At 35.4% G+C, this 14,223-nt stretch overlaps 1 protein-coding gene and 1 long non-coding RNA gene across 3 annotated transcripts in view; one reads left to right on the top strand and one right to left on the bottom strand.

Annotated features, from left to right (window-relative positions):
- The first annotated feature begins 1,047 nt into the window (after nucleotides 1-1,047).
- LOC120341572 (uncharacterized) lies at nucleotides 1,048-4,317 on the top strand. Of its 2 annotated transcripts, XR_013478209.1 has the most exons (4): nucleotides 1,048-1,370; nucleotides 2,103-2,231; nucleotides 2,993-3,215; nucleotides 3,723-4,317. It is a non-coding gene; the product is annotated as an uncharacterized LOC120341572 (long non-coding RNA). The 2 variants fall into 2 exon arrangements; XR_013478208.1 differs by having other exon boundaries at nucleotides 2,103-3,215.
- Nucleotides 4,318-12,089: 7,772 nt separating this feature from the next.
- LOC120337578 (E3 ubiquitin-protein ligase rnf213-alpha-like) overlaps nucleotides 12,090-14,223 on the bottom strand; it is a 53,992-nt gene continuing 51,858 nt past the window's right edge. The window contains exon 67 of the mRNA XM_078116843.1: nucleotides 12,090-12,977. Within this exon, the coding sequence (XP_077972969.1) occupies nucleotides 12,818-12,977 (160 nt within the window). The 3' untranslated portion in view covers nucleotides 12,090-12,817. The remainder of the gene's footprint in view (nucleotides 12,978-14,223) is intronic.

A 14,223-nucleotide genomic window follows, 5' to 3' on the forward strand; every position in this document is an offset into this window, starting at 1 on the left:
TATACCCACTGTTTGATTTTCCAGAAAAAACCATTCATCAACATCCGTACTCTAAGGCCATACCAGACGTCTTCGTGGTAATGACATCTGTGGAGTGCGTGTGAGTTCAGGCCAGGGTTGCCAACTGTTCAGCGGTAAAATAATCTAGAATTTCAACAAAAAACATCTAAAATAATCTAAATTTAAAAAATAGTTATCCAAATATACGAAAGTTACATGTTCAATAAAGAAAAAACGAAAATTTTGCCATAAAGAATAATAATGACTTATATCCATAAGTAGTGTAACTGTATATCCATAAGTACTGTATAAGTAGTGTAACTGTAAGTATTTATCATGAGAAGAATTGGAAGCTTGTTGCCTCCTGACCTGTGTGTATGTATTTCAATTAAATTCTTGCCAACTTTTTGCTGCTGTTGGTAAGTGCCTTGAACGTCAGTTAACAACTTAAACATGTACACAATATTTATGAATGTAATTTTTTTCTCTCTACAATCTCCGAATATCAAACAGACTAATATTGAATATTGCAAAGATACAAGATTTATTGAAGATCCTGTAAGTAAGTAGAACTAGGGATTTGTTCAAAAAGAATTGTTTTAAAACAATTGTTTTAAATCAAGTTTTTTTTTTGCCTGTTTGCCTCCACATCGTGGCGTCATAACAGATTAGTTGAGGCGTCTTTGCATCAGAGGACTCTTTCAATTAACATAGGCCAAGCTAGCGTGTCTCATTCGCCGTCGATGTAAGCATATTCTTCATTATCTCAACCCACTCGTTTTGCCGAAGGCTGCCATTTATCTAATTCAGTATCAGTAGTTTATTTTTACACATGCCGAAAATACACATAATACGAATAGGATTAAGTAAAAAAAGAAAAAAATGCATTTTAGTGTGAAGGAAGACGCGATAAACCAGTAATGGTTATCGAGCAGCGTCACCTACAAGGAAGTCGAACATCAAATTTTATAAAGGAATAAAAAGACGAACATTAAATACTAAGAGAATACGGAAATAGAATATATATCCGAGTATCGTTCATAACGAAGGAAGCAAGCGACTCCAGTCACAACAGGCGGGGTAACCATGTCAACCGCGTTTTATTAGATATCAAAGTGATAAACCATAGCATTATGAGGTAACTATGGATAAACGGACTAAGAAACCTCGCTTGTCAGCTGCAGTAAGGGCCATTGTTTTTGGGGCAGTACCTCATTCGGAAGACATTAATAACAAACAATATTATTGGGATCAGGTTCCGAAAGGGGTTTTTAAATCTATACGGTACTCATGGAATTCTACAGTGGCCTGATGACTGGGTGCTGGTGGCAAATTCATACATGAACAGAAAAAGAGATCAACTTAAAAAGGTAAACAAAATTCTGGTGAATACTAGATTATCGTTGAACCAAACATAAGTTAGATCTAGCAGAAATCCACAAACAGACTGCACAGATATTATTAAAATAGGCTACTGAAGGCAATTACAATGCAATAAGAGATCTGAAATATAACTTATAATTTTAGATCATGTACCACATGGCTATTGTGGTATAATTTCAACAAAAGTGAGAGCACTTATGTTTGACTGCAGGTAACAAATGCAAAAAAAGATATTGGTTAATTCAAAACATGAACCCTCGAGTGTGACTGCACTTCCACAGATATCTGTGGATTACAAGAAGAATAGAAACAAACTCATGTGCAAAATAAAAAGTATAATAAATATAAGACATGACTATTCATTTCTCTGCATAATATTAAACAGTCCTTAAAGAATTCAAAAAAAGTAAGCATGGAGATTCATTTCACTGTGCAATATATGAAGTAAATTAAGAAATAGACAGAAATAACCATGGATATCCATTCCACTGTGCAGTATCAATGGTGCAGAACAAATTCAACAAGAATAAGCATGAAAATTTATTTCACTGTGCAGCATATAAAGTAGGCAACAACAAAAGAGTTCATTCCACTGGCAATATATAAAGTACGACAAAAGTGTAACATAGAAAAATAAGCATGAAAATTTATTCCACTGTGGAATATATGAAGTAATAACAAGAATCTAATAAAAACAAACATGATTGTTTCTTCCACAGTGCAGAAAATTGATTATTAAAAGTATCAAGTCAATCAATTCGAGAGGCTGTGGATCAGATCAAGCAATCCTGGCAATGACAAAGAGGAAAGCTGACAGCACATCAACTCTAGGTGCTGGCAGGTGACAGGTAAGAAGAGAGCATGACTTTTTTAAATTTAAAGATGTCATAAGTGGAGTCACGTAGACTGAGGGGAATACTGTTCCAAATTAGTACACCTTTGTATTTTAGGGAATTTTGTGTTAAGCCTAGGGAAAAACGTGGTACAAAAAGATTAGACTTAGTCGAGGAGCGGGTATTGTGCTCATGTACATTACTAAGACTTAGAAAATAATTGTCAAAAGCTGCGGGTAGATTATTGTTGTGGTATTGGTGCATAATCTTGGAGACCTCTAATTTGTAGATGTCTGACAATTTTAGCACCCTGGTCTTATGGTATAGAATGTTTAGGTTGGAACGAAAAGGAGCTCTAGCGAGAGTTCTAACAGCTCTATTTTGAAGAACTTTTAATTTATGCAAATTTGTTTGGGAGGCAGAGGCAGCCCCCCAAGCAGCTACAGCATATTGTATATATGGTTGGAAAAGGGCAAAGTATACGGTTCGAAGGGTTGCGTCATGTATATAATGCCTGAGCTTTCCTAGAATACCTACTGATCTTGAAAGTTTCCTATGTATTTCAACAGTGTGGGTGTTCCACTTTAATTTGTTGTCAATAATGAGCCCTAAATATTTGTAAGAGTTGACAATTTCGAGCGAGATTCCTTTAATTCTGATTGAGATATTTGCGTGTCTAGTGCGAGTTTTCGGGCTGAATAACATCACTTTTGATTTGTCAACATTCACTGTAAATTTGTTACAGGTCATCCAATCATGTATTTTATTAATTTCAGAGTTCACTTTATCTTGGAGCGTATTCAAATCTTTTGAGCTGTAAAGCAAACAGGCATCGTCAGCGAAAAGTTTGGTTAAGAAATTGGAGCAGGACGACAGATCATTTATTGCGACGAAGAAAGCAAGCGGTCCCAATACAGAACCTTGAGGAATTCCACAGTGAATAGGGAGCATGGGAGACCTATTGGAATCCACCTCGACAAATTGTTGTCGACCGGACAGGTAATCACAAAATAAGTTGCCTGTAGCACCTCGAAAACCATAATGTCTCAGTTTGTGTGAGAGAATAGTATGATTGACAGTGTCGAAGGCTTTTTTAAGGTCTAAGAAAATACAGCAAACAAATTCACCTTTGTCGAGTTTATCATATATATAGGAAATTAAATCTAGAATAGCATGGTTTGTGGAATGATCGGATAGAAATCCGAACTGACATTTATTGATTAAGTTGAATTTTGTACAAAAATTGAGCATTCTTTTATGTAATAATTTTTCTAGGATGATGCCAATGGAGGGTAAGATTGAAATTGGTCTGTAATTTGAGGGATCATTATTTTTACCATTCTTATAAACTGGTACTACTCGTGCGATCTTAAGTGAAGAAGGGAAAGTACCTAATCTAAAAGACGAATTGAAAAAATTACATAGCGCTGGCGAAATGATATCAGCAGCTGACTTAAGAAAGTGGGAAGGAATACCATCAGGCCCAACAGCTTTCCCTTTTTTTAGGTTCAATATAATCTGCAAGATCTCGGCAGGTGATGTAAGCTCAAGAAAAAAAGAATTTCGCAATGGAGTACCTAAGAAGCCGGCAAAAGACACTGGGCTATCAGGGAGATTATCTGCAAGTTTCTTCCCTACTGTGGAGAAAAACTTATTAAATTCATTGGCAACCAGGACAGGGTCTGTCACTGTGGTTCCATTTTCAAGCTTTAATTCTGAGACGGAGATGTTATCTCTGCACTTAATTTTAATAATGTCATTGATCGTTTTCCATGTACGTTTAACATCACCTCGGTTGTTCTCGAGGACATTACGATAAAATAATTCTTTAGATTTCCTCTGCAAATGAACCAACAAATTTCTATACTTTTTGAAGTGATCACGCTGGGATGGACTACCCCTCAAGAACTTGTTTTTGTACATATTATTTTTGTGTTTGATAGACTTGCGAATTCCCTTAGTGATCCAAGGTTTGGAGTAAAGTTTTTTTTTTTTCGAGATAAGGGTCGTAAGGGGGCATGTTTGTTAATTAACCATTTCAAGTGACCAAGGAAGGTATCGAACAGGTATTGAAATTTTCTTTGCAAAAGGTAGCACCCGTATAGTTGTTACACATCAACTCAACATCGGACCTAAAGGAATCGATACAAAATTTAGACATATCGCGCTTCATGCGAGTATTGGTCTTTAAGCCAACATTAACACCCGAGATTGTGCATGCTATAGGAAAGTGATCAGTCATGTCACTGAGCAAAATAAATGATGAAGAACATTGGTTAAATGTGTTCGTATAGATATGATCTATAAGGATGTGAGAAGTTGAGGTGAGTCTAGTGGGTTTCGTTATCACTGGGAAAACATAGTAAGACATGAGCATGTCCAAATACATGGCAATGGAATTATTATACGTGTCGAGTAGGTTAATGTTAAAATCACCCAGTATCATGAATTTTTTTTTAGTCATAGCCAGTATTTCGAATAGGCGAGCCATTGCTAGGGTAAAAGATGGTAAATTGCTTTTTGGGTGGTTGTAGATAACACCAATAATGAGGCTCTGAAAATTCAAGCTGGGTTGGGAGAACTTGAGCTCGATCCATATATCCTCACAGTTAGGAAATGTTAAATTAAAATCTTCGACTAATTGGCAATCTAAATTATCTTTAATGTACAAACCCACACCACCCGCCTGAGTTGGAGAGGGAACATGATAAAAGGTGTACCCTGGGATGTCCACATTAAAAGGCATGGTCATATTATTGATCCGGGTCTCACTAAGAGCAATCACATGAGGGAGAATATGAAAATTTGAAGTTAATTCTATTAAGTTATCAACATATTTAGCAAGTGATCTGATGTTAAGATGTTTTAGAATAAGGTCGGATGGTAAGAACCTGGAAGAAGCCTCATTGATCTGACTTATTTCAAGGTATTGACTTTGAATTGAATCGTCGCAGGAATAAAGACTTGTTGATTCCCAATTTGAGTTGGGGGGATAGTTAGTTAAATTATTGAATGGGAGGATTGAATATGACTACATATAAATGGCCATTTATTATAGGGGTATGAAACATACAAGAGTTGCAGTTGAAACAATTGGAAAGTTTCTCAAATCTGACAAGATTTGGCAAATAGACATTATGAAAGGATTTTAATGAAATATTAGCACTTATCTGATCTTCTTCATTATTTATTGATGAGGTATTAGTTTCTTTGTTTTTTTTTCACCAAAACTCTTCCATTGGATGTCCAAAGAAAAGCGTATCCGCAACGATTTTTTAGGACTTTCGCTTGGTAGAATAAGTTTTTATTTTTGTCTGTTAAGTTCTCGACAATGAAAGCTTTGGATAAGTTTGATGGAGATGTTGATTTCGCAGCAGATCTTATAAGGTGACGGTTTTTGATAATTTTATTTCGGATCTTTCTGTTTGTGAATTTGGCAATAACGGGTTGATGATTTTTGGGTTATGCGTTGGAGATCGATGAGTAATGGAGATGTCGCAGGGTTTGATGTCAACCTGAATCATTTTGCCCACCTCCATCACCAGTTTGTCGGTGTCTTCATTAACTACAGGGGCAAGACCATGGAACTCTAGGTTGTCCAATCTAGAGCGCCTTTCTTGTTCTTCAACTTTTTCGGTAGTATAGAACAGTTTGTCCTCAAGATCGTAAACTAGGTCTTCGAGTTCACGAATTCTTTTATTGCACTTTTTGAGGTTGTCTTCCATTAATTTCTGTTTAGCAGTTATCTCGTCATACTTATCTGATTGAAATTTTTGAGACTCCCTGATTGAGGTGATGTCTTGTTTGATTTCCTTCAAAGAATGCATTTGTTCTTCCAAGCATACTTTGAGGTCAGGGCTCATAGGTAAGTATTCTGAGGAGATGTTACCGGCATTGAAATTATCCTCAATGCATTTAGCAATAAGAGTAGGAAGTTGGATCTCTATATTCCTCTGTATTGCTTCTTGTAGATTTAGGTATAAGTCAGTAGGTCTATCAAGTTGGTGTATAGTAGGACCTATTGGAGAGAGGCCAGGATCTGGTAGGTTTCTGGTGAGACGTGGTTTGGGCTTCGGCTTTTCAGTGTTGTTGAAAAAAGCATTGTTGGTGTTGTTGTTTGACGTATCTGACATATTGCTGATAGGATCTTCAAATTGCAGCGATTATATTTGAGTTAGACTATTTTAGGGTTTAAACCTGTAGATCTTAATCAAATAGCGAATTAATTGATTTTATAGTAGGCATGTAAGCTAATTTTTATGATTTTTCTTACTTAAAACGTCTCTTTGATATCTTGGATAAACATCCAGGTTAAAATCTAATGACTTTTGTGGAGATACGAAAGCCGCCATAAATGTACGCAATAAAAGTAAAAGTCAAAATGGGAATTTTCACTTATATTTTTAAAATTAGAATTCCGGCTGCATGTACAGCTGCCCGAATGCAACGTTTTGGCGTAGTTTCGCGGCGATGCAAGGGGTATTTCAATAAAAAATACAGAAAAAATTTGATTTAAAACAAGCCCTTGTTTTAAAACACGATGTTTTATTTAGAATTGATAAAAAACAAAACCCTAAGTAGAACATTGAATACTTAAAACATTCTTTATTTTTTTTCAAATTAAATGATATTTCGCGGCCTTCCGAGTTCTCCCGGAAAATGATGTGTACCAGACGTCAGATGTTAAAATAATATTTGCAATTTATTTAGAAGAATTTCTATTTTTTAGGACACACTATTTCCGAAAATATAAAATTATATCGTAAAACAAAAATTCAATGAATCCATTCCTATGGTTCAAGCTCGACACACGTTTGGTCGAGTGTCGGGCGGTATTGTTGACGATAAATTAAAAAAAAGTTGTCACACGTTGAGGCAGTTCTTCTATTCGGCCATATACTATCGAAGGACATTAAGCAACATTATTATATAACGATAATACCAGAAAAATTAGATTTCAGTACTAAAAAGTGTATAATACGCGATTGGTTTCAACAAAGTATTTATAGATCACATAAATTTTGAACAATTCAAGGCGAAATGCATTCGTTAAAATTCTTATATTCCACTGTTCAGACTGTTTGGTGGAAAATAAAATCCAATCAATTTATTTTTTTTAATTATAATACATCAATATGGTGGGGGAATTCCCAAATTTAAATAACAATAAAAATAGAATAGGATTCGGTATTCTGAATTCGATTTGAGTATTCTAGAATAGTACATTATTCTATATTGCACATCCCTACTTACAGGGGTAAAATTAGTGAACAACAATATTTCCTGATTTCAGATTTTCGCATAACTGCATAACAACAGCATTCAGTTCACGCCACTTTCAGAGTATTCAATACTTGACAATATTTTAGCTAGCCTCTCTCCTTGTTTTGAACACTATTAAACTTGACTGGAAAGCTTTTCTGTAATAAATCCACAAAACCTATCTTTATGTACTGTTAGGTACTAGTGAAATGAACTTCACTTCTTTGTCACTAAAGAACAAATGCAAAATAAGATTTGTCCAAATAATCTAAATATATCTGAATGAATGCTAAAATAATCCAGAAAATAATCTAACATCTAAATGGGTATTTCTTACATCTAATTCTAAATCATACGAAAACAATCTAAAACTAGGCAACACTGGTTTAGGTAACTTGTTTGTGCAGTGAATTTTTTGATCTAACATTGATTCTTCTTCTTTATTTTTGACGTGTCTATATATTTTTTTACGTGTTCAATTGATATTCATTTGTGGCCTACATATTTTTTTTTTTATAAATTTTGTATTGCCTCATATGCGGTGGAGGCCGGGCTTACTAGCGAATGACTGTTGTTATAGATCTGTGGTTCCCAAAGAGGGGTCTGCGTACCTTTTGGGATCCGTGAAGCACTTTCGGCGGGTCCACGAAAGAAAGTTGTTATATGGTTCATAGCTTGATAATACAAAAATTAAGTGCTCAAATTTGCAAACACACATTTGTCGCTTTTTGCTGCTTCGCAATCACTGCTGGAGACACTGATTCTTCACTTACTTTTTTGATCACGCAGCCCCATTGTGATGTCACAAAGCTGTGGGCCTGTGATATCACAGAGAGAGTTCAATTGCTGCCAATACAAGTTAACTAACTGCAGAGGTGTAGCCGACAATGCCTTTTTGCATGTTTGTTAGTTTATGGGCAAGTTACAGTATGCAGTTGAAGGAATGCCAGATTGCTTTTAAATGCTGTTTTACCACGAAACAAGTGCACCCATCTCATTAAACTTCATCATATGCATTTATTCGTTTTATTGCTTTTCACTATACGGCGCATTGATTTTTTGTTGTGATCTTCTAATAATCTAACCGTTAGATTATTCTAACGTTTTGTTTTGGTGCACAAGGCCGGGAATCATTAAAAAAAATTGCAAGGGGTCCGTCATGAAATATTTTTTTAAAAGTTTGGGAACCACTGTTTTATATTAAAGCAATAAAACAGGGGCACAGGCGCCAAACTTGGCATGGATGAAACTCAAATGATACGAAAATAATCATCTTCGCAAGGGATGTCGTCTGCTGCGGATTTGGGCGGGATGGTTGACAGTTCGTTCTGTTGCTGGTTGCGAGGGTTTGCGCAATGTCGGTTATGGTAAGTTTAGGCTAGGCAGAATATTCAAGTCGGTTCTACGCTAGGTACTTGGTTACTGATAACTGACGACGAGAATTTCAGCAACGTTTGAATGGCGAGTGTAGTACGCCTACACGGACGGTACTCTCAGATTGAATTAAATATAATGGAGCGTAGTGGGTCTGCAGTAGTGAATACATAGTTTACCTCTGGTATATTTAAAATATCACGGATACATCAATACCTTACTGCAACTATTTATATATTCAGATATCACTGCTCTAGAGTCGTGATTGATACTGCAAACACGGTTTCTCGTCCGATTGGTTACCAGTCGATATTCGCGTATGGTATTAGTCGGCCAGTTACTATTTTGTTTTTGAACTGAATCAACAATCAAGTTGCTGAAACATGCTAATGTTTATTTAGATATTTGAACCTTGGGTGTCGCTGCTTGATAACCAGCTTCGGTTCCCCGCGACTTCCCTTCCCAAGTGAAATATGTATTCAATATTATTCGTCCGAACATTGCATGTTAATTTTTTTTTCACTGGATGAAAAAAATAAACTTGACTATGACATAAAAGATAGCCCCTTTTATTCGATCCGAAACTCGTACTAATCAATATTTTAAACTTTTGATTGGAAAAGTATCTGTTTACCTTGAATTTCCTGCATTACCAAATTCTAACTCATCCTTCATATACAGACTCCTTGGGCATTTTTGTTGACTGCCCTCCCTAATTTAGAGTATATTCTATAAACAAAAATAGGGGTTCCCGAAGTATGCGAACCAAGATGGCGGACATCGGAATGTAATATGTGTACTAGGTTAGGGTCTTGGCTAGTCTTCGAACTGGTAATAGGACTAAAATAAGGAGAATTGGAAAAAAATTATCGCCTAACCCTAACCTGTTACCCATGTTACGTTCCGATGTCCGCCATTTTGGTTCGCATACTTTGGGAGCACCCAAAAATATTATTTTAGAGTGCATTCAAAATAGTAAATTTTTATCCCTGTCTTCAGGTAAATGCTCAAAACTACACCAATAAAATTTACAAACAATCCGAAACTTTAATCGTTTCATCATAACTGTAGATTTCAGAATTGCAAACGTATGCGATTTAACAAGCAATTACAATTCATCCTATAAAATTTTCTTTCAGGAGATTCTCTTCCTGGTCCGGCCGATAAGTACAGATGGTGTATCTGGAAGGCTTTATAGCCGCTAGGTTTCAGGACTATTTTCTGCACTAGTGTATTGTTTTTGTTGCCTTTATGTGTTCAACATAAATACCCGAAATCGGCAGCAAGAACCTACGAATTTATACAAAGGTATGTTTAAAATATTTATGTTCTCCTAATAATGTTCCTGGCTGTATTTGTTAAAGGAAGTTCAAACTGTGGCTCAAAATTAGGGCAAAATACCCATATCTCGCTGAAGATCATTTGGTTTTAGCAGCATTCGGCTTGTCTTGTATAAATATTTATGGTTTATATACAATTCAGACGATAGAAGACAAATTCGGGCTTCTCGAATGTTTTATTGGGGTTGCGCTCTATCAAAGCGATTGACCTTCGTTGAATTCCAATTTCGTTATGATGGCCATAATAACTTTGAGTGCCACGAACAAGACCGCCATTAACTATTGTGATGCGGTATGAAAGAATTATTGCGCTAGACCCGGTCTCGATAAATAAGAATAATGACTGTAAATTAAGATTTTATAATAGGACATAAATTTTTGTTTACATTTGATCATCTTGAGTAGTAAATAGCAATTGAAGTAACTTTACTTTAGTCTTGCATGTATAGAATGACCACGTTGATTTATATGTGGTTTTAATTATAATGAGTACTCAAATCCTAAGCGCGGGGCCTATGTACGCGCTGGAGCCAATAAAATTGTTTGTGTATATCGAATATGAATTGGTTTTGTCTTGTTTTGCGTTTAAGCATTGAAAAAGCATTTCTAATATTAAAATAGTTATCGTATTTATCATTTTGTAATATCCGCTGTGGTGACTGGTCATCTAACGAGATAGGTGTTTTCGAGGCGTGACTAGATTATAAGAGGTGGGAGAGGGGTGAGGCATTTAATATCAGTTTCACCACAACCTTCAGCTTAAATTTAAAAAAAACTCGTGCGATCCCTACCTTTTACAGCGTGATGAAGACATATACATGTAGACCTTTTTATGTGGTCGAGCGCGTACGATTTTAACATGATATATATTTGCGTCTTCTAGGCAACTCTGCATTTTATTTGTTATTGTTATGTTTTTTGTTGTATGCCAGAGCGATTGAAATTTCTTGATTGATGTATTCATTGGGTCGCGACCTACTGGCAGGGAAGCTCTGGTTTGACGTACTTAAACCAATTGTACCATAAATTGCTTTTCAACCTATCACGTATGCAAAGTTGCGCCTCAACATTTTCATTGATTATGGTAGTTTTTGCAGACGTTATTTTGCGCACAGGCGCAAGATATAGCGGTTTTCGATCGGCGTAATCTATGGTTGTAGTTGTAGTTAAGTATATATGTGACACGTGGAACAATTGGGGCGGCAATTGAGACAAGTGGGAAACGTTGGACAAGTGGGATAGGACATTTTGAAGACATCGCAAATTAGTCCGAAAGTTGTGCATTGTTGAGGTAATTACGTTTTTTTCCTTCAGTTACCTTTACTATAAGTTGAGATCTATAGAATGTTGAATTAGATATAAACCCGACCGATTTTTTGTTCTTCAGTTTGTTGCTAAACAATTTCTCTGTTTCATTCATTGTTTTAAATTTTGCGAAATTATCTTTGTGCTGTCCATGAGCGGGTGGTGGTGGAATTGAACTTTTTGCTTGAACAATATTTTTCAACAACTGTAATGGAGCATTAGATAATTTATCGGTAATGAGTGAGTATCCCCCCCCCCCCCCCCCTTATTCTTTGTTTTTTGACAGTAGTTTTATTTCTATGCATTTCTCGATTCTAAACACTGCCGTTCTAGTAAGTAAATTCTGGGCATCAAGTAAGTCCGGTTAAATGATAAAAAAGTTGAGCTCATGCTTGTGCTTGGTGTTAATATCTGATATAATACATACTGCTGATGTTGTTGAAGCCGTAGTTTGTTTCAGAATTTTAGTATAACTTGGTAAATGAATGATGAAATTTTATCAAAACATAAAACACATCTCAGCCATAAAAAAAAACTATAATTTTGAACTGTATGGCCGCCAAACATCTGGTGATAAACGGAAACTCAAACATTTGTTATTAGGCTACTACTTTATTAGATATTTGATTACATCTAAAACGTTCAGGATATGCTCAAAAAATCATTAATTCAAACAACTCTAACACACACAAGAATGGTTTGACAGGGACAATTATATTCTGTTCTTGGTAAAATTTGTTGCTTAGACATTTTTCACAAAAATATAATCTGAATTCACTTTTAATATTGGAATACAAACTTTTAAACCCTAATTTTAACACTCAATGTCCATTTACCACTCTTGTGTGATGTAGAGTGACACAGATTTCTTGGTTTATGTACAAGTTGTAAGGAAACAATTTACAAGCGAATTTGTTAGAATTTTGTGTAAGACCATATCCAAATAATTCGATTTCTGCTAGTCAATCAACTTCACTCTTGTATTACTTTAAACTTGAATAATAATATTCTTGCTTCGGGATGGCATATTTTACATACATATTTCAATAGAAAAAAGTTCAATTAAATTAGTTGATTTGGGCATCTTGTGATTGCTATAAGAGTAATATAAACAGAAAACTTCAATGATACTTAAGATTTTAAAATAAATCAAATTAACATAATTATCATTTAAAACAGATTATTTTGCATGTAGATATTCAGAGAGTATACGGGAAAAACTACAGTAGGCAATCAATGTTCCAAAAACTAATTTTTATTTTGGAAACATCATGAATTTTTTACAAATCACTCGAAAAACAAAGCCAATATATATTTTGGCTATGTTCCATTATTATTCTCTGGAAGCTTAATTCCTTTTACAGAAAGGCGAAAAAGATGAGAGATATGCTTGAAACATATTTCATTTGGAATCCTCTCATACCAATCTGGAGTGTTCTCCTCGATGAAATCCAGATAGGGAAATACATTTTCTGTCAAGCTGTGAAACAAAACAATCATTTTATTGTTCAAAATGGAATCATATTGGCATCCTAGATCAGTAGAGTCGAGCCACATTTATTATACAGCAAATATTTTTTCAGCAAGCTATTGTATGTCATGAATACCATAGTTATCTAATTGCATTCCTAGCATATTTTTGTGCTGATTTAGTTTTGTTAGAATTAGCTCGAAAATGCAACAGACAGAGCATTAATTCACCAAATTTGCAACTTCACACTTTTTTCACAAAAATGCTCTATATCATGTGTTCTCAACCGGGGGCCATGACACAAGGCTAATATTTAATCATAAAGCGACTTCATTTGCATACGTTCCTTTAAAAATAAAATTTTCCGTTCAGGCGTTCACCGCAGTTTCATTAGCTGGATAGGTTACTTGTGGTCACAGGGTGTATCCTGTGCGTGAATTTGTTTGATCATAACAGAATTTAAAATCTACAAATCAAAATAGTTCACTGGGAGGCCGTCTAAACTGCAGACGGCGTTTTCACTAGACTGCGAGATAACCTTCACTATCATATTATAGACGCAAAAACCTATATATATGAATTCCTAATGCCCGAATACGAAAATGGAACGACAGTTACGTTGGCTTTACCAAAGTAAATATAGATGAGAGAGAATGTGCGCAATGCCTGCATTATTCGTATGTAATGAGCAATGAATCATTATGTCCATCTAAACTTCAAACCACTGTGACAAAAATCATCCCCAGGCGAAAGACGTTGACATCGGTTCCTTGGCTGCTAAGCGAGTTAGATATGACAAGAAAGCAACACTTGTCAAGATCGGAAACAAAATTTAGAAACCGCCTTGATGTTTACAGTGATATTTGTCAGGCTATATCAAAGACGGTGCCTAATATAAGAAACCTTGTCAGACAGTCCCAAGCGCAAGATTCCCATTTATTGTATAAAATCTGGACTTTGTTTTTGCATTCCATAAAGGTCGTGAAAATAATACAATACAATTCAACACGTCAGGGGGGGTGGGGGCTTTGGGCAAGAGTGCAACAATCCGCCGAAAGGGGGCCACCACGAGCCATAAAATGTTGGGAACCACTGCTCTATATGATGAAATTGAAAATACAAATACAGTGTGAATGAACTTTTGGAATATAAATTATGAAAGTTACTATTGTTTGGGAATTAGTCTGGTCTTGACATTTATGAATACGAGTCTTGAAATATTATTAACGATCGGTATTTTGGAGTCGATAATAAT

Source organism: Styela clava, chromosome 10 (genome assembly GCF_964204865.1).
Source record: "Styela clava chromosome 10, kaStyClav1.hap1.2, whole genome shotgun sequence".
NCBI lineage: Eukaryota > Metazoa > Chordata > Ascidiacea > Stolidobranchia > Styelidae > Styela > Styela clava.